The 24448-nt window shown below is 52.0% G+C and overlaps 1 protein-coding gene across 3 annotated transcripts in view; it reads left to right on the plus strand.

Annotated features, from left to right (window-relative positions):
- MAP3K14 (mitogen-activated protein kinase kinase kinase 14) overlaps positions 1 to 23441 on the plus strand; it is a 30689-nt gene extending 7248 nt beyond the window's left edge. For 2 of the 3 annotated variants that reach the window (XM_071577482.1, XM_071577481.1), the window contains exons 2-16: positions 2732 to 3004; positions 3506 to 3575; positions 5695 to 5908; positions 6129 to 6722; positions 7891 to 8028; positions 10659 to 10788; positions 11444 to 11575; positions 11985 to 12089; positions 14522 to 14685; positions 15050 to 15200; positions 15798 to 16148; positions 17270 to 17376; positions 18706 to 18850; positions 19378 to 19478; positions 20401 to 23441. In XM_071577482.1, coding sequence (XP_071433583.1) covers positions 2752 to 3004; positions 3506 to 3575; positions 5695 to 5908; positions 6129 to 6722; positions 7891 to 8028; positions 10659 to 10788; positions 11444 to 11575; positions 11985 to 12089; positions 14522 to 14685; positions 15050 to 15200; positions 15798 to 16148; positions 17270 to 17376; positions 18706 to 18850; positions 19378 to 19478; positions 20401 to 20565 — 2820 coding nt within the window. In that variant the 5' untranslated portion in view covers positions 2732 to 2751 and the 3' untranslated portion in view covers positions 20566 to 23441. The remainder of the gene's footprint in view (positions 1 to 2731; positions 3005 to 3505; positions 3576 to 5694; positions 5909 to 6128; positions 6723 to 7890; positions 8029 to 10658; positions 10789 to 11443; positions 11576 to 11984; positions 12090 to 14521; positions 14686 to 15049; positions 15201 to 15797; positions 16149 to 17269; positions 17377 to 18705; positions 18851 to 19377; positions 19479 to 20400) is intronic. The other variant, XM_071577483.1, reaches the window with a different exon arrangement.
- Positions 23442 to 24448: the final 1007 nt, after the last annotated feature.

Genomic DNA, 24448 nt, shown 5'->3' on the forward strand with positions numbered 1-24448 from the left:
CTAAGCATCTCTTGGCACACCTTGAGGCAGTGTCCCTTTGTCCTGTCCCTGTTCCCTGGAGCAGAGCCCGACCCCCCCTGGCTCCTCCCTCCTGTCTGGGAGTTGTGGAGAGCAAGAAGGTCCCTCCTTAACCTCCTTTTCCCCACACAGAACTTATGCCTCAAAAATTATATAAAAGTTCTGATTCTTTATTTTTAATCATGACTTCCCACCACGCTTTGCTGCATTTACCATAGGAATAGTTGGGGCTTGACTCTTCCAAAGGCCTGAGAGTTGAGCAGCAGCAGAGAAACCAGGCTGGGCTTGCAGGCTCTGGTCCTGCTCAGCCTCCAGACCTGAGTCACACGTTGAGCTCCCTGAGCTGCCCTGTTGGAGGCCTTTGCTCCCAGTGCAGCCTCGGTCTCTTTGAGTCTGCCAGGGAGGTACGTGCTTTGTTGACTTTAATCTCAGTAATGTTTCCTTGTTATTCTTTTCCATTTCAGAGGGCAACAAGAACTTGCAGTTTTGCTTCTCCCCTCCCTCTGTTGTCCTTTGACTAAGCCAGGGAGGCACTTGTAGAATTAGGTATTTTTTGTCGATGGGAATTGTCTTGTGCTGAAGGACCTTGAAAGGGAGGGGAGGGCAAGGAGAGACAGAGTTAATGCAAGTCAGGAGAGAGTGAGTATAAAAATAGCTCTGAACTTGTCAGTTTGGTCACTGGTGGCTGGGTTAGTCATCTGGCAGGCTCTGCTGCTGCTGCTCCAAGGGATTATTTTACAGCACTGAGAACTGACATAATTTCTGTAGAGGAGAGGGAGCGGGATGGGTGTAATGAGTGGGGTACTGTCATCAGCACTTCTTTTGCACAGCAGCTGTTCCCTGTTTAGCTGCTGAATGTGGTCATTGTTGACTTGCCTTGTACACCTGCCAGGTTGTTAAGTGACTCATCACACCCAGGTTCATGCACTTGGCTCCCCACCCCTCCATTCCCCTTTCCTTGGTGGTCCTTCAGTCATGGAGCACCCACTCGTTTTGTCGTTTCCCTGAGTCATCTCTGTCACCAGGAGCCTCTTGGAGTAATGTCCTGTTACCCCAGGCAGCTGCTCAAGGTGGGGAAGAAAAGAAAGACAAAAAGGAAATTAAAAAAAAAAAAAAGAAGAAAAAAATTGGTGTGGATTTAAGCTGATGAGCCTCAAAGTTGTGCTCCTCTAATGCTCCTGAGGTCTTGGTTTTCCTGGCCTGCCTTCAGGTGTCCCTCCTTCTCCTACACTGGGCTTGTGGTCCTCAACACCTGCACTGCTGGCCCTGACTTTCCATTGGTGGTTTAATGGTGGAAATGTCCATTTGGAGGTTTATAATTGATCTGTGAGAGGACCAGCACAAGAATGGGATCTCTGCAGTTAAAGGGCAACAGGGCAAATGCTGGTTTAAAAGAAAACCACTGGTTTAACTTGCCCAGAATCCAAGGTGGGGGGCTCAGGGGCTAAACCAAAGCTGTTTCCTGGGGGCTCCTATTGTAGGGAGCTCCTTGCTCTCTGTGTTGCTGATTTCCATCCCACAGGATACCCCTGTCCTACCCTGTCCCTCAGTGCTTTGCTCCTGGGCTTCCCTCTGCTTCTCCCTCTCCACCCCTGGCTCCCTTCCCTGTGCTGCCAGAAGGTTTGGCACGTGCTGGGACTTGTTTGGAGCTCCATTTGTGCTCCTGGTCAGCTCCCCAGGGCAGGGGAGAGTCCATCAGCACCATCACTGTCCTCTCTCCAGCACCACCTTCCACTGATCCTGCACACCAGAAGAGCTCACTCCTGTCAGGCTTGTCCAGGGATTTCAGGAGTTATTGGTGCTGAAGAGGAAGTGAGGGAGGAGCTCTGGGCAGGCAGGCAGACTGTCCAGCCTGGAAGGGGGAATGAGAAATGGCTTTGGGGGTCACTGAGCACAGGGAAGAAAGGAATTACCTGGGTTTGGACATTATGTGTGTGAGAACAGAGTCATTCCTCCCAGGTGCACTCAAGGAGAACTTTCATGTCTTCCTTTTTTTCCTTTGTTTTAGGGTGAATATTCTTTCTGTTTAGTGATGCAGGAGTTCCCTCTTAGTTTCACTGTTTATATTTCAGCTGAGGGAATACACCAAGAACTAAATTTCCCTTTGAAACCTGTGTGGTCTCCTATTTTTAGTACTGAGAATAACACTGGATCTTCAGATCTTCAGTGGTCCCAGTCAGGGATGGAGGGCTGGCACTCCGGGGTTCTTAGAGGCTCAGAGGTGACCTCAGCACTGTCTGGAACTGCCTGAAGGGAAGTTGTGGCCAGGTGGGGGTTGGTCTCTTCTCCCAGGCACTCAGCAATAGGACAAGGGGGCACGATGGGCTCAAGCTCTGCCAGGGGAAATTGAAGTTGGAGATCAGAAAAAATTCTTTGCAGAGAGAGTGCTCAGGGATTGGAATGGGCTGCCCAGAGAGGGGGTGGATTCCCCATCCCTGGAGGTTTTTCAGGTGAGCTTGGCCGTGGCACTGAGTGCCATGATCTGGTAAAAGGACTGGAGTTGGACCAAGGGTTGGACTTGATGATCTTGGAGGTCTTTTCCAACCCAATCCATTCTGTGATTCTCCAGCTCAGAGCCTGGGCAGGACCTTGATTTGGTTTAAATCATTTAATAACCTGATACCTTCAGCAGCCTCCTCTTTCTCATGAGCTCGAAGCTGCTTCTGTCTGTGCAGTATCTTGATGAGTGCTTTGTTCTGCTGTTCTCCCCCAGTGTCTCTCTGAACCTGGGAGATGGCAGTGATGGGCATTGCCTGCCAAGGGGCTCCCGATCCAGCCGTCAAGCACAAGAAGGAGCTCACAGACACCGAGGGGCTGAAGGAGGCAGGGAGTGAAAAGCAGAGCAGTGTTTGCAAAGTAGAAGAATCCAAGAAGGCCATCTTCCACAGCCAGTGGAAAATCCTGAATGATGTAATCACCAAAGGAACAGCAAAAGAAGAGACAGAAGGAGGCTGTGCATCCATTTCTATTATTGCCCAGGCAGAATGTGAGTAGCTGGGCTGGCTGGGCTTCATTGAGCAGCAGGAATGTGCTCTGAGGGGTGAGATTTCACTCCCCCAGCACTCCTGGAGAGCTGAGGCCACATCTATTTGTAATCCCAAGTGGGGTGGAGTCGGTGACACATCCCAGACTCTATTTAGGAAGCTCATGAAATCTCCTAATAATGTGGCAGCATCCCCTGGATAAAACTTAAATAAAAGGCCAATGCTCCTCGGTTAAATCTGTGGGGCATCTGTTCTTGGCTGCCTTGTGAAAGGTGTTGGAAAGAGGTGGGAAAGAGGAGGAGAACATCAGGAAAGAGCTGGGGGATCAGGAGGTGGCTGGGAAGCTTCCTAGTGCTGGGGGAGGAGGAATGTGGTGTGGGTGGTGTGACATGACTGTGCAGTGATTTGTCTGGGGCACTGATTTAGCAGTCGGTGGAGTTGTTGCCATGGGACACTTTGCCTGATGTTTAACACAAGTGGTGACCCTGTTTTCTTTCTCACAGGTGAAAACAGTCAGGAGTTCAGCCCCACCTTATCAGAGAGATCCTTTATTGCCCACAGTAAACGTTACAGGTGAGAGACCTCCCAGCGTGAGGACATGGAGTGACTTCCCTGCTGTGTCTGCTGCCTTGGCCTTGTTCCAAATCACCCTGCCTCTGTGTGCTTACAGGATTGTTCCCAAAAACACTCCTGTTTGAATTAGTTTTTTAGTTTAAGGCTTGCTAAGAATGTGTCTTTCCCTGAACATCTTCCTTAAAACCTTTCTGTGTTAGAAAAAAAATAGAAGTTTCAGCACAAACCACTCGAAACACCTTGAATTGTCTTGTTGTCAGTGGCTGCAGATTTATTGCCCTTGAGCCTTCTGCCCCCATTTCTGAATGGTCAGATTTGTTTTGGAATGGCTGGGTGATTTTTTTGAGGCTCAGGGGCTTGAAGTAGAAGGATCCAAGTGTAAAACTTCAGTCTGGTTTTAACTGAGCTGTGCTGGTGCTTTTGAAACCACGTTACACCATCCTGTGAAAAGCTGTGTGAAACTTGGGCTGCTGCTAGAAGGAGTCCTGAGAAAAGGGAACAGCTTTGTTTCTGGGAAGGAGAAACAAAAGGGAGTGAGAGAACCTTTGCTTGGTGACAGCATCAGCTACAGAAGTAGTGAAAGGAGTCGTGAGGAGAAGCTGGAAGTGCTACAGGGGCAGTGACAGTTGTGATGGACAAGTGGAGTCCTGGGAGTTGTTTATTGGAGTCATCTGGGAGTGAGCTGCTTTTTCTTCATGAAGAATATGTGCCCTGGAGCTTTCTTAGGCACTGGGGTGTTGTCAGGAGCCCCAGCACTCCTGAAGTGGTGCCTGGGATACACCCTTTGGAGCTGCCTGTTCTCCTGGTGGCTTTCAGACCCTGACCTTCATGAGGTGTGTGGTTTGACAGGGCCCACTGGCTTTGTGGTGCTGCCCCATGGAGCAGCTGCAGAAATGCTGAAAGGTCCACAAACAGAGTTTCTGGTGATGGCATCAGCACAGTGCCCTCCTGGACACACAGCCCACATAGACCTCCTCAGAAATGGAGCAAGAGAAGATGGAGAGAGCAATGCTGGCTGTGAACTGTGGTCAGTAAAGGCAGATGAATGTTTCATAACTGTTCTGAATTAATGGGATGGTTTCTTCATTTGAAGATCAAATATCCTGTTTTCTCTCACAATTTGATTTTTAAAAATCTGACTACTGTGATTAGTATTGAATCACAGAGTGGTTTGGGTTGGAAGGGGCCTTAAAGACATCCAGTTGTGACCCTGACTAACTGCACACCAGTGTTCCTCCTGAGTTCCCCCTGCTCCTGCAGCCCCCAGGGCTGTTGTGGATATCCATGTGCTCCCAGAAATTGTGTTGTAGGATTGAGCTCTATATGCCAGCATGTTTTGGCTTTTTAAAGCTATTTTATTTGAGTGTACTTAGTCACCCCTTTACTTTGTGCAAAGTCTATTTTCCTTTCAAATAGAGCAGGTGTTGATACTCTGAACTCTTCTATCAATGTTAATAATTCTTTTAAATAGACTGCATGTATACATCACCCCTGTGTTCACTATAAATCAATGTCAAACTGTCTCAGAGCAGCCTGGAGGCATTCAGTGGTTTTCCCTCTACTTTGTCATGTCCAAAAAAGGGCTCCCAGAGAGCTGGAGAGGGGCTTTTGACAAGGAATGGAGGGACAGGACACAGGGAATGGCTTCCCACTGCCAGAGGGCAGGGTTAGATGGGATATTGGGAAGGAATTCCTGGCTGGGAGGGTGGGCAGGCCCTGGCACAGGTGCCCAGAGAATCTGTGGCTGCCCCATCATTGGAAGTGTCCCAGGCCAGGTTGGGTAGAGCACCCTGGGCTGGTGGGAGGTGTCCCTGCCCATGGCAGGTTTTTAAGATCCCTTCCAGCCCAAACCATCCTGTGGTTCTGTGCTCTACTCCTGTTCTTCCTTGCAGAGCTTGTAAACACTGGGAGACTCTGCTGCCCCTGCCCACATTTCTTTCACACAACACCAGCCTGGATCTTGGACTTGGGCAGAAGGCAAGAAGTGATGTTTTAGTTCTCTGTTCCTTGAACCTCAGGAGGCAGAGTGGCTGATTCCTGTTGGGTGGGTCAGAGGTGTGCCCTGGCTGTGCTCCCACCCCACCTCTCAGAGCCCTCCTCCCTCCCTTGTGGTTTGCAGCAGCCGCTCGGACAGCCTCGAGCACATCCCCAACAATGTGGCACACGCGACCGAGGGGCACATGGCCCTGGGCTGCTGGCGGGGCCGGCACCACGGCAGGGCCCGCCGCAGGCGGCACAAGAGGAAGGCCAAGCTGAAAGCACCTCCCCTGGCTGCTGGCAGGAGAAGTCCCAGGACTCCAGAGCAGGAGAGCTGCACCCCCATTCCTGTCCAGGTGAGAATTCTTAGCCTTCCCCCGGGGCTGTAGGGTCTCCTAACAGCCTTTGGGTGAGTTTTGGGTGGTTCTGCTGAGGTTCCTGCTCAGCACCCCCATTCCCATCCTGGTGGGAATCCTTAGCCTTTCCCCGGGGCTGTAGGGACTCCTAACAGCCTTTGGGTGAGTTTTGGGTGGTTCTGCTGAGGTTCCTGCTCAGCTGTTTTGTTTTGTGTTCTAGGAGGATGAATCACACCAAAGCACTCTCTACAGGAACAGTTTCTGGGTTTCAGAGTTTCACAAGGACTATGATCCGCTGCCTTTTGAGAAAGCTGACGGAGTTGTGCCCTCGGGCAAGCTCCATTCCCCCAGGAGCCAGTACAAAACTGAACTGCACAAGCTGATCAGCCCTATCCAGTGCCTTAATCATGTTTGGAAACAGAGGGACACTGTCCCTCAGCCTGAAACTCTCCATCCTTTTCCCTACAACATCCTGCCCCCCCATTTCCCCGGTGTGGACAGTGCTCTCCATGCCCTGAAGCGAAGTGCTCTCGGGTCGTACCTCCACGGGGATCGCAGCTATCAGGACAGTCGCCTCTCTGGCCTAAACTTAGAGTGTGGTTTCCCCAAATGCATCAGCCAGTCTGTGAAAACCAGCTCAGACAAGCTTTCTGTGGAGGAGTATTTGGTAGATGCCCTGAAGGGCAGTGTGAGTTTTGGAGAACCCCAGAATTTGGCCAGCCTGGCCAAGACCTGGAGAGGAGGAGGAGGAGGGCTGGACCCGAAGGAGCAGTTCCACCACACAAGTGAAAATGAAGGCGTGCTGCTGAACGAGGTGATGTGGGCTGGGGAGCCAGGGCTTCCCTGGACTTCAGGGCAGGCACAGTCTGCATCCTTCTCTGGCAATACTGTGCTTTCTGAATGGCTCTTGATCTGCTGGAAGCTGCCAGATAGAGATGCAGTGTTGGTTTCTTATCCCAGAACATTCTGAGTTGGAAGTGACCCCCAAGAGTCATTGAGCACAGCTCTTTGGGTGCCCCACACAGGGGATTGGACCCCTGAGCTTGGTGTTACTAGCACCAAGTTTGAACCAGCTGAGCTGATCTCAGGGTTACTTCTGCAGGATGTAAGCCCTGTCTGGCTCAGGCTGTGGCTCTGCTCTGAGCTCACTCCCCAGACATGCAGGCCTGTCTCTGAGCAGGGGTTCTGTGCTTAGTCAGCCTTCAGCCATGTCCTCTCTGCTTGCTGTGGAAGAGCCCAGGCCATCCAGCTGAAGAGGCTGCAATATTTATTGCCTCTGGGTGTCCTGGACAGTGACACAGACAGAAGCCAGGGCTAGGTAGCTGTGGAGCTCCAGGAGGGAAGTCTGTGTCTCTGCTGGGAGCCAGGAGCTCATCCATCATCCTTTGCCAAACACAGGCTTGGCCACAGCAAATCCATGTAAATCCTAAGGCATGATTCACTTCTGAACCCAGTTCTCTCCTGGCACCTTAAACTCCTCTTAGAGGAGTTCCCTGGAGTCAGAGTGACCCTGTCAGTGTTGTCTGTGGAGTTCAAGTTGTCCCTTACCTGGCTGGAGATACTTAAAGTGACTCCTAAGTCACAGTCTCCATCTACTGACTACAAAAGATGTTTTGCTCTTTCACTCACACAGTGTCTGCATTTAGTCACGTGAGTCTTGGTTGGTTTGGAGGGTTTAGCTTTGTAGTTACGTCCTGCTTTAGCAGGGAATAGTTTGGAGCTCCAAAGCCATCCAAATGCTGGTGGTTTTCTTTGCAGCAGTGGGGTGCACTCATTTAAATCAAACAGAGCCCACAGAAATCAGGTAGGTTGGTCCTGTGTCGTTTCACCTCAAGCCTGTGACAGAAGTAATTCTGTCCAGGGATTTTTAGAGAGCTGCTGTGTTACCACTGTGCTGATTCTGAGGATGTTGATCTCTGTGCAGCTCAACATTGAAGTGATTTTTCATTTGCTTCATCTTGTTCTCTGATTTGAACTTCCAGAAACTGAAGGCAGTGGATTATGAGTACCGGGAAGAGGTTCACTGGACCAAGTGTCACGGTTCCCTGGGCATTGGCTCTTTTGGAGAAGTGTACAAGATAGAGGACAAACAGACAGGATTTCAGTGTGCTGCCAAGAAGGTAATTCCAGATGAGAGCAGGGTTTCCTGGCACACGAAGGCACAGGGAGGTAAATCTCCTCCTCCCTCCTACCCTGGGCTGCAGGACCTTGTGCAGTCACAGTGAGGTGCTGCTCTGGTCGTGTCTAAGGAAGAATTCAAGGTGGTGGAGGACCTGGATGTGGACAGGGGTCAGGCTCAGCAGCCAGAAATATGTTCCTTTGGCCTTAAAATGTGCTGCAAGTGATCTTGGGTGCTGAGGCCAAGAGCAGAGATTCCTGAGAGACTGTAAGTGCCTGCAGGGCAGAAACAGCCATGTGAGTTGTCTGCTTATCTGATTATTCTCATCTTAAACCATGGCTGGTGTAAGTGCTTACATGGCAGGTGTTTCCCTGTTGGAAAATTAATAAAGCAGGAAAACCCAGTAGGCACTGAGAGCAGAGAGAGCTTTGATCAGCTCTCTGGGTGTCAGACACAGTGCTGGCACATCCTGATGAGGTGATGCTGTTACAGATGAAGCAAAGGATTTGTGTTTTCCCAGAAGTTGGCACAATAATCCTTTCTGCACCAGTATGTACCATTGTCATACAGTGCAGGGAGCATGTGGACTACAACCTGGATCTGGGTGTTGATTTGTAGGCTGCCCTGGGGGCCCCAGAGTGATAGTTCAAGATGAGGAGAATATAAACCATTTTATTTAAACTTACACTTGAATAGTTTCATCACCTCTGCAAACTGATGTTTCTCACATTACTCCCCTAGAAAACTTCAACAAGCATGTGGGAAGTGTTTGTCTTGAGCACAACAATAGTAGATACAAAAAGAACTGCAACTTGCATTTTTCAGCTTAAAATGTTCACTTTTCCCTCCTTACACTGGGCTCAACTTGATGTGTTGCCTGTGGCAAGACAACTCAGCATGTTCTTTAACCTTTTCAGGGATCAGCTGTAGAAAAGAACATCTTTAAAGCCTGTAGAAAACTAATTCCTACTCTGCATCCTCAGAGTTTACATGTGGAGCTCGGTGGGGACACAGCAGCCTGTTCCTGTCAGGGTGTAGCTGTTGGAATGTGTTATCCATTTTGCAGTACCCAGACTTGGGAGAAATGACTGTTCCTGGAGGGCTGTGTTTTCAGGAGAGAGGATGGTTGTGCTGGAAAGGGAAACATGAGAGGAGGAGAGGCTGAAGCCTAATTTAAAGTTGTCAGTTTTTGTCCTAAATATGGGAGGATTTCAAGTGATGCTTCTTTATGTCAGAAATGCATCTTCTCAGACCAGACTCTGAAACCAGAGAGTTCTAATGTGCAAATTGGACACTTCCCTATGATCTCTTTCATTTTCCATGAGTAACTGTCCCCAATTCCTGCTGCCTGCCTGTCTTAGAGTGGGACTGCCTGACCTTGTTGGAAGCACCTGCTCTTCACATTCTTGGGTGAAAGAAAACTATCTATAGCTGAATTGCTGACAGTGAAGAAATATGCTGCATCCTTTTCCCACCAGAATCTTAATGACTCATGTTTTCCTTCTGGTCTTTAGCAAATTCTTGTTTTATTTTGCTTGGCTGAATCCAGGGAATGAGGTTTTTCTCTAACCATTTTCAGGATGAGCACCACCTAGGACAGTGATTGTGGCTGTATTTCATATTCCCTCCTGCTTTGGGGCAGTTGAATTTTTGCCAAGTGTTGCACCATCCTTAATTTTTTCCCCTCTGCCATGAAAGCAGAATGTTCAGTTGTCAGAATTATCCTTTTACTGAGACAGAAATCACCTCCTCCTTGAAGGTTCCCAGTCTCAGCCCTCAGCTGGAGGCATTTCAGCCTGGCTTTATTTTTGATAAACCTTCATGTTGCAGGTCTGGCCTGGCTGTTGCCAACCCTGAACTGCCCCCCCCTTTCCCTTCCCAGAACCTTCCCAGCAAAGGAAAGGGAAAAAAAACAACCAGAAAAGACACGCACTCTAAAGAAACTGAACTGAATAAAAAGAATAAATTATATTTATTAACATTTACAAACCACACTGTATACACAACACACAGGATCCCACCCCCAGGGGAGAGGGGAAGGGAGAAAAAAGGGGATTGATTAGCTGGAAAATAGGGAAGACACCAACCCAACCCAAAGAAACCGAATGAATCAAAACAAACACAATTAAAAACCTCAAGGAAGGGGAACAAGAATGAAACAATCTCACTCAGGACAGGAGAACCACCAGGGACTGGAGGGACCAGACTCCAACCACCTCCCCCAGCTCCTCAGCCAAGGAAGGGAAGACAGGAACTAAAACCACTCCCCCACTGCTACGTGGAAGACCCATGTAGAATACTTGTAACTTCCTCAGATACAATGGTTACTGAAGAAGCCATGGGTCAAACCATTACATTTCACTTTTCTCAGACACTGAGGATTTAGGGCCTCTCCCTGTCCTTGTTCAGATCATCCTGAGTGTTCCCACTTATTGCTGTACCCACTGATGTTCTGTTGGGGAAGGTCAGGGAGTCATTAAGGTTGGAAAAGACCTCAAAGATCAAGTCGAAGCTTTAGATCCTCAAGTCCAGTTAAACCATCCTCGTGCCTCTGCTGTTGCCCAGGCCCAGCCATCAGAGAGGGGCAGTTCTGCCAGGACTGAGCCCAGTTTTGCTGCTTTGTCTCTGCAGGTGCAGGTGGAACATTTCCGAGCAGAGGAGCTGACGACGTGCGCGGCCGTGACGAGCCCCAGGGTCGTCCCCTTGTATGGTGCTGTGAAGGAAGGCCCCTGGGTGACCATCTTCATGAAGCTGATGGAGGGTGAGGAAGGAACAGCAAAATGCAGTGGACACTGATCTCCTCCTCCTCCTGCCCCAGTTCTGATCCGTTAGTTCTTTGATGTATCCAGAGCGTTCATTCCTGAGGGGGTCGGGGTAGGTGTGTGTGATCCCTGCTGGACCAGCAAGGGGCTTTCTGGGGGCGAATAATTCCCAGTCCTGCCTCACTCCAGTTCAAATTGTCTGTGTCTTGGTCAGCAGCTGCCAGTTCTTACTCAAACATGCAGCTGGTGCTGGGTTTGGCTTCATGTTGGTTTGCAGGGCACCATGTGAAGCACATGGATACTGTCCAAGCAAACCGAGATGCTTCCATTGCCTGGTGCTCTTTTTCCAGCCAGGACCATGGAAAACAGGCTGGGAAAAGTCAGCTGGTGATCAGTAGCACCCAAAAATGTCTGATCACAGAGCAGTTGGGTTGGCTCCAAAGCAACACTAAGCAAAAAGCTTCATGAACGAGGCCAGTTTCTTTGGGCAGCAAAAACTCTGGGAATAAACCAAAGGAACAGACCCATATGTGGAAGATAAGGGTTGTCAGACCTAGAAATTCTCATTTTTTCACTGGAAATAACCAGGAATTCTGGTGATGTTGGGAAGAATTTAAAGGTAAGCTAACATAGACTCTCTGGATTCCTTTCTAGGTGGCTCATTAGGGCAGCTAATTAAACAGAGTGGCTGCCTGCCAGAGGACAGAGCCCTCAGCTACCTGGGCCAGGTGCTAGAGGGTCTGGAGTATCTTCATGCTCAAAACATTCTCCATGGAGATGTCAAAGGTAGGATGGGCCTTGAGGTATCTCGTTCTTTCCTTTTTCTTGGAAGAGGCTTGGAGATTAAGTTATGGGAATACTTACTAAATTTTCAGATCTGTTTGAAATTAGAGTTTCCTTTGGTTCTAAACCTCTGGGAACATCATATTTGTCACCTCTGTGTGTCATCCCTTGGGCCTGATGGGCTGTTTGCCCAGGCTGCCCCACCACTGGGGTCCAGGGGTCTCCAGGGCAGGAGGCTGGCAGTTTACAGGCAGAGATAATTACAGCTCTGTGCTTGCTTAGCCCAGTGACACTCCACAGGAGCAATAAACCCTCTGGGGCTCCAAAACCCTGTAGTTCTGTGAGGTTTTGACTCTCTTTGCCCTCTCAGTGCCCATAACCAGGGCACACTAACAGCCTGTTCTCGTTGCAGCGGAGAACGTGCTGCTGTCGGCCGATGGGAGCAGAGCCCTGCTGTGTGACTTTGGGCACTCTGCCCACCTGCGCCCCGACGGGCTGGGCACCAGCCTGCTCACAGGTGAGGCTGTGCTGGGCAGAGCCTGCTCACAGGTGAGGCTGTGCTGGGCAGAGCCTGCTCACAGGTGAGGCTGTGCTGGGCACCAGCCTGCTCACAGGTGAGGCTGTGCTGGGCACCAGCCTGCTCATGAGGCTGTGCTGGGCAGAGCCTCCTCACAGGTGAGACTGTGCTGGGCAGAGCCTGCTCACAGGTGAGGCTGTGCTGGGCACCAGCCTGCTCACAGGTGAGGCTGTGCTGGACAGAGCCTGCTCACAGGTGAGGCTTTCTGGGCAGAGCCTGCTCACAGGTGAGGCTGTGCTGGGCACGGGCCTGCTCACAGGTGAGGCTGTGCTGGGCACCAGCCTGCTCACAGGTGAGGCTGTGCTGGGCAGAGCCTGCTCACAGGTGAGGCTGTGCTGGGCAGAGCCTGCTCACAGGTGAGGCTGTGCTGGGCAGAGCCTGCTCACAGGTGAGGCTGTGCTGGGCATGGGCCTGCTCACAGGTGAGGCTTTCTGGGCAGAGCCTGCTCACAGGTGAGGCTGTGCTGGGCGCCAGCCTGCTCACAGGTGAGGCTTTCTGGGCATGGGCCTGCTCACAGGTGAGGCTGTGCTGGGCACCAGCCTGTTCATGAGGCTGTGCTGGGCAGAGCCTCCTCACAGGTGAGACTGTGCTGGGCAGAGCCTGCTCACAGGTGAGGCTGTGCTGGGCACCAGCCTGCTCACAGGTGGGGCTGTGCTGGGCACCAGCCTGCTCACGAGGCTGTGCTGGACAGAGCCTGCTCACAGGTGAGACTGTGCTGGGCTGTGCTGGCTGTGCTGGGCATGAGCCTGCTCACAGGTGAGGCTGTGCTGGGCACCAGCCTGCTCACAGGTGAGGCTGTGCTGGGCAGAGCCTGCTCACAGGTGAGGCTGTGCTGGGCACCAGCCTGCTCACAGGTGAGGCTTTCTGGGCACGGGCCTGCTCACAGGTGAGGCTGTGCTGGGCAGAGCCTGCTCACAGGTGAGGCTGTGCTGGGCAGAGCCTGCTCACAGGTGAGACTTTCTGGGCAGAGCTTGCTCACAGGTGAGGCTGTGCTGGGCACCAGCGTGCTCACAGGTGAGGCTTTCTGGGCACGGGCCTGCTCACAGGTGAGGCTGTGCTGGGCACCAGCCTGCTCACAGGTGAGGCTGTGCTGGTCTGTGCTGGCTGTGCTGGGCAGAGCCTGCTCACAGGTGAGGCTGTGCTGGGCAGAGCCTGCTCACAGGTGAGGCTGTGCTGGGCACCAGCCTGCTCACAGGTGAGGCTGTGCTGGTCTGTGCTGGCTGTGCTGGGCAGAGCCTGCTCACAGGTGAGGCTTTCTGGGCACGGGCCTGCTCACAGGTGAGGCTGTGCTGGGCTGTGCTGGCTGTGCTGGGCAGAGCCTGCTCACAGGTGAGCCTTTACTGGACAGCTGCCCCCCTGACTCATTCCTTCTAGTGAACATTTACATGCTGGCTCCTTTGCAAGCAACTGTATTTTGCAGCCTGGGCTCAGAGTGTCTCATTTATTGGTGTTGCTTGAGCCACCTCAGTGGCACCAGAGTGGCCCAGACCTGGGAGGTGATGGTCCTTATCTCCCAGCTTGGAGGGCTGCTGTGCTTTTTGTAAGGTTATGTCAGCACACTGCAGTCAGTGCTTTGGCCCTGCAAGAAACCACATTGAAACTTTAAAATCCTGCTCTGACTTGGCATGTGAGCTCTCTAAAGAGCTGGGAAGGAGCAGAATGCCTTTGTTTCTCTCAGTTGAACTTTACAGTGCTTCTTGCAGCTGTTGAAAGGATATGTTTTCTGATGTCCAGCTCATGTATTCATCCCAAATTTGCTTGGAAGGGGAGTTTAATCCCTATTCTATGTGAGTCTGATAGGGAACTGTAGCCTTTGAAGAGCACCCAGTGCTGCTCTTTGGGTTGAGGTGGAGCCTCTCTGCCCTGGAGAGCTGGGGGTGTTCAGCCTGGAGAAGAGAAAGCTCCAGCAAGACCTGAGAGCCCCTTCCAGTGCCTAAAGGGGCTCCAGGAGAGCTGGAGAGGGACTGGGGACAAGGGCTGTGATTGACAGGACAAGGGGGAGCTATTTTAAACTAAAAGAGGAGAGATTTAAGTTGAATGTTGGGAAGAAATTATTCCCTGTGAGGGTGGGCAGGCCCTGACACAGGTTGGGCACAGAAGCTGTGGCTGCCCCATCCCTGGGAGTGTCCAAGGCCAGGTTGGACAGGGTTTTGAGCACCCTGGGCTGGTGGGAGGTGTCCCTGCCCATGGCAGGGGGTGGGATGAGATGGACTTTGAGGTCCCTTCCAACCCAACCCATTCCATGGATTCTCTGAAGGTGACTTGTCTCTCACTTCAGCTGTAAAGACAAGGATCCTGCCTTAAGCTTCCCCCCTGGAACTGGAACTGTTGTGTGGCCCACATGCAGTGAGCTTTGCTCTGCCTGGCTCTAGGGACCTACGTGCCTGGCACGGAGACCCACATGGCGCCGGAGGTGGTGATGGGCAAGCGCTGCGACTGCAAGGTGGACGTGTGGAGCAGCTGCTGCATGATGCTGCACATGCTCAACGGGTGCCACCCCTGGACCCAGTACTACAACCACCCCCTCTGCCTGAAGGTGAGTGACACTCCTCCCTCCAGAGCCAGGCAGGTGAGGTGCCAGAGCTTTATTCCTGGCCAGGGAGCTGTTGCCTGGGGGTGGCTGGGTGGGAGCCAGCTGGGCATCTGATACAGTGCCAGCCTTGCTTTGGGAGCTCAGCCTTCCCTGTGCCTCTGACTGCTGTGCTGGGGCTGTTCCTTTTGCACCCTGCTCATCGACTTGGGTGTGACTTTTTAACCATTCAGGCATAACAGAATTGCTGCTCAGGTCTCATTTAATGCTTTCATTTCAGCTGGAAGCACTCTTGGGATGGGAAGAACCTTCCTGACATCAAATGAAACCTCTCTGGTGTAACCTCTTTCACTTCCTGTTTGTTACACAGATCGCCAAAGAGCCACCTCCTTTGAGGGAAATTCCACCTTCCTGCAACCCTCTCACTGCTGAGATTATTAAGCTGGGGCTGGAGAAGGAGCCCCTCCAGAGGGCATCTGCAGCAGAGCTCAAAACCAAGGCCAGCGTGGCACTTGAGGAAGGTAGAAATGTCCTGATGCAGCTAAACCTTCACACCCTCCCTGGGAGAGCTGCTGGATGTGGCAGAGCAATCCTAGGGGAGCACCAGCCTGTTTTACTGCCCAGGGTATCTTTTCCAGAGGTTGCAGCACTGATGTGTGTTTTGGGTTGATGGCTTTGCCCACAGCCCAGTGTTTCTCACCCAAATACATGAAGTTTCCTGTGTGCTGTCACGTGCTGTTCCTTCTCTGCTGCAGGAGATGTTGAGCTCTCTGTGGGTTTGCTCAGGTGTTGCTGTGCCTGGGCTCCTGTCAGCTGAGCATCAGCTGCAGCTGGAGAGCCTGACATGCAGCAGAACTGCAGGCAGAGGTTTGCTGCATCCTCAGCTGTAACTCACACTTGTGGTCCAGCCTTGCCCCTAAGACTGTCATAATTTATTTCAACTTAATCCTGCTGGTGGTTCTGTAATACAGCAAGAATTTGTGGGGGTGAGCTGAGTTTGTCTTCTGGAGAAGCTGGGCATTTTACAGCAAATCTTCAGAAACTTCTACAGTGAGGGGAAACTTTTACCTCTTCTGTGTCTTCATTTGAAAATGTTTGTATGTTTTTTGCTTTTGTAGTGGGAGGTGTGAGAAGCCCCTGGAAAGGCGAATACAGAGAGCCCAGACATTTTTCCTTGAACAAAGAAAACAACCCCCAGACATCCCTGTCCCCCACAGTGAGCCCAGTTGCTGAGACTGGTTCTGACCCAAAGTTACCAGTCAAAGTTTCCTGTGCCAGCCCAGTCCCACCACCCCCACTCCTGGAGGAAACAGAGGAGGTCGAGGGAGCCCATTGGAACAAGGACAAGGAACTACCTGAGGCCTGGGATCCCCCCCCTCTCTCCTCCACTCCTGTGCCCCTGAAGAGCTGCAGCCACGTGGAGAGAGCCACAACCATTTCAGAACAAGAGCTCCAGCAGCTGGAAATTGGTGAGCACTGGGCTGGGGAAGGAGTTCAGCTTTTTCTTGAGAGCAGGATAAAATTACAGCTGCTTTCTCTTGGCCCCCTGACAGTTATTTTTGGGTTTTCAGCTTGGATGTCATTTTGTTCACAGTTCCTTTCTCGTTACACAAATTGCTCAACCTTCCTCTAAATTACCAAAACTAGTAGTTCTTAACCAATTAAATACACCACAAAGGTAATGAACAGGATTTCCTTCCACTGAACAGGGGAGGGACCTTCTGAGAGGTGCAGGAACCTCTTAGAAAACAGCCCATTTCAGACTTGTGCTCAAGTGCACTGTGTAAACAGTGTCAGAATTCCAACTTCACCTGGAATTTTAGGTTTCAGACACCATTCTTTCAATAAAGGGGTAAGCCAGGATAATAGCAAAGGGGTGGCAGATGCCAGGCAAAGCAGTACAGTTAAAATCAGTCTGCAACTGTTTTGTTTGGACACTGGAAAACCTACAGCCACCAGCCAAGGAATGTGGTTGCCAGCAGCAATCCAGAATTTGAGGGCCAGCAGTGAATTAGTGTGGAAGTCACACAGTCCAGCTCCATTGCCCCAGAATAACTCCACATTTCATTTGTTTCCCTCTAGTCTTTGTAAGTGAACTGAGAACTTCAAGCTAGGAAGAAAGTGGCTTGAAATGTAACTGTGCCAGGGAACTGAGGACTGGCATTTTAGGGCCTGCTGAGAGCTTTCTTCCCAAATGGCTTTGGATCCCAGCAGCTTTGTAGGGCTGGATGTTGTCAGTGCAACTTGCTGCAAGAGCTGAGTGCCTCAGTCTGTCCTTTCCCTGGGTATGACAGTGCAGAAAGATCTACAGTGACATCCTCCTAGGTGCCAGAATGGGCAAAAACTGGGAAATCCTGGGAGCTGCTGCTTTGCATGTGATTGCCCAATCCGTGTCCCTTCTGGCTGAGTTTCCCTGTGCTGGTGCTGGCAGTGCCCTCTGTGCCCCAGGGCTGTGTCATGAGCTACTGACACCAAAGCCAGTGCTCATTAGCTAATGCCCATGGGGAATTAACTACAGAACTGTGATTAGAGCAGAGGGGCGTTGGAGGAAACACTGCAAATGTCTTCCCTTCCCTTCTTTTTGCTGCAGAGCTGTTCTTGAACAGCCTTTCCCAGCCTTACTCCCTGGAAGAGCAGGAGCAGATGCTCTCCTGCCTCAGCATCGACAGCCCGTTCGTGTCGGACGCCAGCGAGAGGGTGAGTGGCCCTGGAGGCTGCAGGGGGGTTTCTCTGCAAAACTGGGTGCTGTGGCCAGTGGAGAGCTGGAGTTTCTCACATGTGGTGTTGCTCTTTGCCTCCCAGTTTGCTGGAGAGAACCTTGGGAGGAAAGCTTTGTCCTTGCACAGCGGGGTGTTGAGGATTGGGGTTGTGCTTTAGGTCACTGTCCAGCCTGGATCCTTCCCTCCAGAGCCTCTCCTGTGCTGTCACTCACTCAGCAAGATTCAAGTGTGTGGATATGGGAAATCTCAGCCTCCTCAACCCTGTCTGTGCAGGGAAATGGGGGCTGGGGAAGGAGTGGTGGGTGTAGGAGCTGCTTCAGGCTGGGCCAAGCAGCTGTGCAGGGTTTTCTTCCTGGACATGGACACCAGTGGGAAGTTTAGGAAAGACCAGAATAGGGTAGAAGAAAAGAGACTCAGATCTTGGATATTCATTCCCAGCCTCTGGATCTGTTCTCCATGAACTTCCTTTAACCCATTGATACCAATGAATTCATAGCCCAGGTTACTGAAATACTAATTTTAATTATATTTGTATGCTCTGTCTCTGGTGTTCCCAAGGCAGGGAATACCAGTGAGAAACACTGAGCAAACCTTGCTGGGCCAGAGAAGGACAAAAGCCCTTCAATCATAGTTTTCAAAGACATTGAGTCCCAAATTGTGCAGCCTGGCATCTGCAGGAGTCTGCTCTGGCTGGGAGCAGCCTTGTGTCCTATTTCTGTCCCTCTTCTGAGCCTCCCAGGCTTTGGAAGACAGACTGGGAGAGTTCTGTGCAGCAGCTCAGCTGTTGGCACACGGGATGTGCAGTGTGGGGTCTCACTCTGCTCCGTTTCCCCCCCAGAACCAACCCCATACATTTGATTTGCCTTTGGGCTGGTACTGACCACTGTGCTGGTGTTGTCAGGTTGTCTTTCTGTCACTCAGGGATAACACAGACCCCTCCCAGCATCACAGCAGTGTAGGCTCTGTAGTTGTTTCTGCAGTTAATTGTTTTTTCTGTGTGTTTCTAATGCCAATAAGTGCCAAATATTTCATCTGGTGCTTCATTCTTCTGTCACTCAGTACCACAGACCCCTCTTTTCTCATCCCACTTTTCAGCTCAATGCTGATTTAACTGTTGAGAATGTCTCACAGTGTCTGGAACTGTAGCATTGCTATCCATTCCCTTTTCCAGGTGCCACATAAATGTTGACTGACTCAAGGCCCAGCCTTAGATCCCCTTTTTATTCCCAACCGTATTTTAATGTTTCTCTCCTGCAAGCTCCTTTTCTTTAGGAGCCTTTTGACAAACTTGTGCTTCCTTCTGCAGAACTCCATGAAGGCTTCTCAGAGCTTGAGGGACACTATGAGCTCTGGGATTCACTCCTGGAACAGCCAGGCAGAGGGGCAGAGCTTCAGCTGGAACAACCTGCTGAGCCGCGGCCGGCACACGGACACTCCCAGCTACTTCAACGGTGGGTCTGGGTGGCTGCAGGGGGGATAAAGGGCCAGGAAGCATTTCCTCTGGATCTAGAGGGCTTGGTATCTGGAGGCTTTGAGCTCCTCTTACCCTTCAGTTGCTGTGTCAGCACAGACCCTCCTGCAGATGGGCTGTGGGAGGCCCAGTCTGCCCCAGTCACAGGCACTGGGGTCTCACAGGGAAACCCTGGGAAGCTCCTGAACACACAGAGCCTGTTCAGCTGTGTGTGCCCTGCCCTGTGCCAGGGCGTGTGTTTTATAACCATAAATGTCTACAAAGTAATTCTGAGGGCCTGTTGTGCAAATCAATACATCACTTCAGCTGCTTTCTTGCTAAATCCAGCCCTGCTCTGAGTCATTGTTGTCTTCAGGAAGCTCCATGCTCAGCAGGAGACCTGCATCAATGAAATGCCTAGTGACAGAAATGAGATTTTCCCCGTGTGAGCCTCGTCAGGCAGCTTTCCCGTGGACTGTGAGGTTGTTGTGCCTCAGCAGAAGTAACAACTCCTCTTGTGCATTCCAGGAGTGAAAATCCAGATCCAGTTGCTAAGTGGAGAAAAGTTACACATCAGGGATTTCCACAGGACAAAGGTGGGAGACATTGCCACGGGGATAAGCAGCCAGGTGAGGCACCAACTGGGAGTTAAGGGATTCATTTTGTCTGAGGAGTAATTTCTTCCCTAACGCAGCCCCAGAACACCTGGAATCCTGGAGCCAGGGCTTGTCCAAGGATCCTAATGGCACCTCTAGTAACAAACACAGTTTCAGTGCTGCTCTGGGGACTGTGATACCAGAGATGTTTTCTGAATCCCTGAGGTTGGAAAAGACCTCCAAGGTCATCAAGTGCAACCCTTGACCGAATCCCACCATGCCCACTAAACCACAGCTTGAAGTGCCACCTCTCCTAGTTTTTTTAAACACTTCCAGGGATGGTGCTTCCACCACTGCCCTGAGCAGCCTAAAGATAAATTCTTTCCCCTCTCCTTAAAGGAGAATCCCTATTTGCCTTTTCTGTCACGAGCAGTAGCATCAGCTCAGGCAAAGGGACTGTGTTTGGCTGTGGTGCTTCCAGCTGGTTCCTTTAGAGGAGGTGTTGGCACATCCAGTGAACCTCCCTGTGGGCATCCTTGGCAGTCCCTGAAAGAAACTCCAGAGTGTCTGTGGGACTGGGACTCATCTGAGTGTAAAATGTGGTGTAAAAGAGGTTGCACCAGTCAAGAAAATGTGCCAGTGTTGTTGGGTCTCTTTGGTGACATACAGATCAAAACATCACTGACCTGCAGGGGGGTTCCCATGCCCAAGCACAACCAGCTCAGGGACCCCAGCAATGGCCCAGAGCTCGTGGGAGGCAGGTTGGCAGCAGGGTGGGCACTGCCTAGACCAGTTCTGAGGCTTTTCCTCCCAGGAGGAGGTTGGGCTGTTCCTGCTGAGGATCAGCCCCATCTGGGCACTGTCCTCTCATGGGAAGCTGTTGGCTGGGTGGGATAGAGGCATGGGATGTTCTGAAGGAGCCTTGAGGTGCCACTGTGTCTGCTCTGCTCCCCAGATCCCAGTGCCTGCCTTCAGCCTGGTCACCAAGGAGGGGCAGCCGGTGCACTACGACATGGAGGTGCCCGACTGTGGCATCGACCTGCAGTGCACGCTGGCCCCCGACTGCGGCCTCAGCTGGGCCTGGCGCGTCAAGCACGGCCAGCTGGAGAACAGGCCCTGAGGCCCTGCCTGCTGGGAGGTGTCTACCTCGTGCCAAGGAGGAATTGCAGAAGCTTCTGAGCTGCCCTGCCCTGGGGGAGCAGCAGGGGCAGGGGCTGGTGTTTGTGCTGCAGGGCACGGTGGCTCCACCGCTCGGGCCTCGCCTCTGCCGGCGTTCTGACCCACTTCCAAGGCATGTCCTGAGCTTAGATGCTCCCCAGAACAGTGGGAGTTACTTGTTTTGGGTGTGAGTGTTAGAGCTTGAGGATGGTGGGTGGAAATTCCTGCCTTTCAGAGGAATGTGGTGGTGCTTTTCAGGAGAGCAGGGGGTTGGGTGAGAACTGTGGCTCAGCCTCAGAGGAGAGGCTGGAGCTGCTGGGCTCGCCCAGAGGAGGAGGTTGGGTGCCCTCAGTGAAGCTGGGGTTGGTTGTGCCGAGGGGAGCTGGCTGACTTCCTTCCAGATGGAGAAGACATTTCTGTAGGCTTTGGGGAGCATCATCTCCACCTCCAGCCTACTGCACGGGGAGAACCGACAGCAGGAACTGGCTGGTTCTTGGTTTCACCTCCCACCCTTCCCCGCAGACATTTCCTTCTTGAATCAGAAAAGAGCTTTGTTCCCAGAATGGGCTTTGCTTGCAGCTCCCACCTGCAGGTCTGGGAGGAGCTGGTGCTCTCTCTGGTGTCACTGGCAGACTTGGGCAGGAGGAGGGTATGGAATTCCTCTGTGGGAAGATGGAAGGGCTGTTCCTGCATCCTGTTCCCACCACTGAGGTGGGACTCCAGTGAACTGTCCCATCCAGGCAGCTCCCCTGACAGGGGAAGGGGTGCTGGCTCTGTCAGCTCTGACAGGGGAAGGGGTTCTGGCTCTGTCAGCTCTGACAGGGCTGGATTTGCTGCAGAGTTTATGAAAATCTCTGTCCCAGCTGCCAGGGCTGAGCCCAGTGCCCCAGTTCTGCTGGCCCAGCCTGGCCTCATGAGGCTTCCCATCCTCTCCTCGTTTTCAGCTGGGTTCAGGGAGCAGCATTGGCAGCTGGGCCTGCAGTGCCTTAAGCTTTGAACTATTTTTTTACTGATTGGTGAATGTTTGGAATATACTGAAACCCACATTCGGGTGCGTGGGTGTTGTTCACCCTTCTCCAGCCCAGAACAAATCCAGAGGGAGGAGTGAGCCCTGAGTGTCCTTGTTCAAGAGTATTCCAAGGCCTTGCACACCTGGAAATCACAGCTCCTGGTGGTGGCTGTGGCTCTTCCAGAGCTCTGTACCAGCAGTGGCCTCCCAGCAGGGGCTCTGCATCCAGGCTGGGCAGAGAAACAGCTCCTGAAAAACAAGATGGGCCCTGTCAGATCCATGGAGGTCTGGGGAGCACAGTGGGGCAGGAATGCTGGCAGTTTTCCCAAGTGAAGTTCACTTGGAAAGTAGCTGAGAAGAGTTAAACTCTGGGCCTCCTTTTTGAGGACCAGCACTCCTTAAACAAGGGATGCTCTTCCCTTCGATCTCCCAGAACATGGGCTGGTTTTGCCACACCAGGCAGTGACATCCTTAATCAGAAAACTCCAGTTGTTGATGTTATAAAAAAGTGGAACTCTTGAAGAAAGATGAAACCTGTCACCACTTTGGGTATAATTTTTATAGCACTTTTTGTTCTAAAGCACTTAATATGTTGTCCAAAATAGGCACCTAATTATATCTGCAAAGCCACATTCAGAGTCTTTTTAGGAAATAATTAACACATTACACACATGTCTTCCAGGAGGAGTAGGTTGGCTCCATTTCTTTTGAGATGCCATAAACTACTAAGAATGTAAGCTCTGGAGCAGGAGGGATCAAAGTGCCTCTTCCAGGGTTCCCAGGAGCTCCCAGGCATGTGCCTGGCTCCCTTCCTTGACTTCCTCTGCAGGGGGAGGAGGAAAACCTGTTGGTTGTTTCTGATGGATCTCTGGTGATGTGTCCCCCCAAAGGCACTGTGGGTTCCATCCCAAGGGCTGCACCTCGTGCTCCTGGTGCCTGCCAGGTGCTCCTGTGGCCAGGCTGTGCCCTGGGGTTGGGCTGGGGCCCTGGAGCAGCAGGGTGAGAGCAGCAGGACCCTCTGCAGGACTCCTGGGCTCTGCACTTCATGCACAGCATTAACCTGAACTCTGCCCACCTGCAGGAGGGGTGAGGGCAGGGACCCCTCCTGGCTGTCCCCACGGGGCCATGGGGGGCTGTGTTCTGCACCCTCACACCAGCATTACCCACCCTCCAGCCTCTTTGTCTGCTTCAGAGCCTTCAGTCCTGTTCTGCTGCCACCAGCAGTGACCAGGTGAGGCTGCAGGTTCCCAGGTCACAGGTGGGATGTGGTGTTGGCTGTCCCTGCCCAGGGACACCCCTCTGGGTGGCACCTGTGCCCTCCCACTGCCCTGAGCTGGGGCTCTCCCCCAGGGAGGGTCTCCAGGTTGTGCTGCCAACCTGCCTGAGATCCCCTCAGCTCTCTCCTGCTGCCAGGACAGTTTCCTGTTCCCTTGGCTTGTCATTTTGCCATGACAGGCAGAAACAATCTGCCTTCCAGACGAGTTCTGTGCAGCACTGGCAGAAGAGAGTCAGGAAAAGCTTTTCCTCAAAACTTGGCTGGAGCTGTCGGGTTTCATAACGAGTGTTTGAACCCCAGCTCGGGGTGGGGAGGACGAGCAGCAGTGGGAGTGATAAACACAGATGGCTCTTGTTGTGCAGCTCCTTCCCAAAGTCTGGAAAAATCGCTGCTGGTTTGCAGGATGGAGCTGAGGAGCAGTTTGGGCTGGGCCGTTCTGGCAGGGGGGAAGGTGCTGGAATGAGGAGCTTGTATGGAACGAATGACACTTTATAAAACTGTGATTTCTTGACCTGCATTTTCACAGGGAAAAAAATAAAGCTGAAAAAAATGAGATTCTTTTTATTCTTTGTGGTGGTGGTTTGATACAGGGACCAGAGAACAGGAGGGTGGTGCTGAATAAGACATATTTCAGGAAGAGGAGCCTGGTCTGATTAAACTCTACTGTATATTAATTAGCCTTGGCTTTGGGGGATGCAGGGAGAGGCTGGGGGGATGCTGGGACACTGACCAGGCTCCCCAGGGCAGTGGGCACAGCCCCGAGGCTGCCAGAGCTCCAGGAGGGTTTGGACAATGCTCTGAGGGACAGGGTGGGATTGTTGGGGTGTCTGTGCAGGGCCAGGGGTTGGATGGATGGTCCTTGCGGATCCCTCCCAACCCAGGATATTCTGTGACTCGGTGATTTCTGGGGATGAAGAGGCAGCAAAACTTTGATAGTTCGAAGCCCAGGCTTTGCTGCATATCCTGACATCTCTCTCCTTCCAAGCTCACAGTCCTGTTTCCCTCTGTCCTGTTCCAGGGAATTTGCTGCACCAGGAACTGCTCAGTCTCCTGGGAGGTGCAGCAGGTCCAGGCTCCAAGAGCAGGGCTGAGGGGGAGCTCTGCAGACCCCCCATACCCCTCACTGCTGATGCAGGAGCTGTTTGTCTGCACTGAGCTGATGCCTTTCTGCAAACCAGCCAGTGGGCTGGGGGTGCTCATGGCCAGGCAGTGAGGTCAGGTATCCTGAAACACGATTTTTTGCTGTCATGGACCCACATGTCTGTGCTGTGAACACAAAGATCAGTTGTTCACAAAAATATGGTCGGGGTTTGTAGCTGGAATCACTGAACAGTTTGGGTTGGGAGGGACCTTAAAGCCCATCCAGTGCCTGGAGGCTGCCAGTCCTGCAAGGACCTGCAGGGCTGAGCAGAGCCTTGACCTGACCCTGTCCCAGCTGCAGCGTCAGCCAAACCAGGAATGCATCTTCCACTTCCAGGTGCTCCCAGGAGCAGGGGCACCACTGCCAGCAGCAGGGAGAGAACGTGTTGGTGGTGGGGCGAGAAGCAGCAGTTTGTGCAT

Source organism: Pithys albifrons, chromosome 25, assembly GCF_047495875.1.
Source record: "Pithys albifrons albifrons isolate INPA30051 chromosome 25, PitAlb_v1, whole genome shotgun sequence".
NCBI lineage: Eukaryota > Metazoa > Chordata > Aves > Passeriformes > Thamnophilidae > Pithys > Pithys albifrons.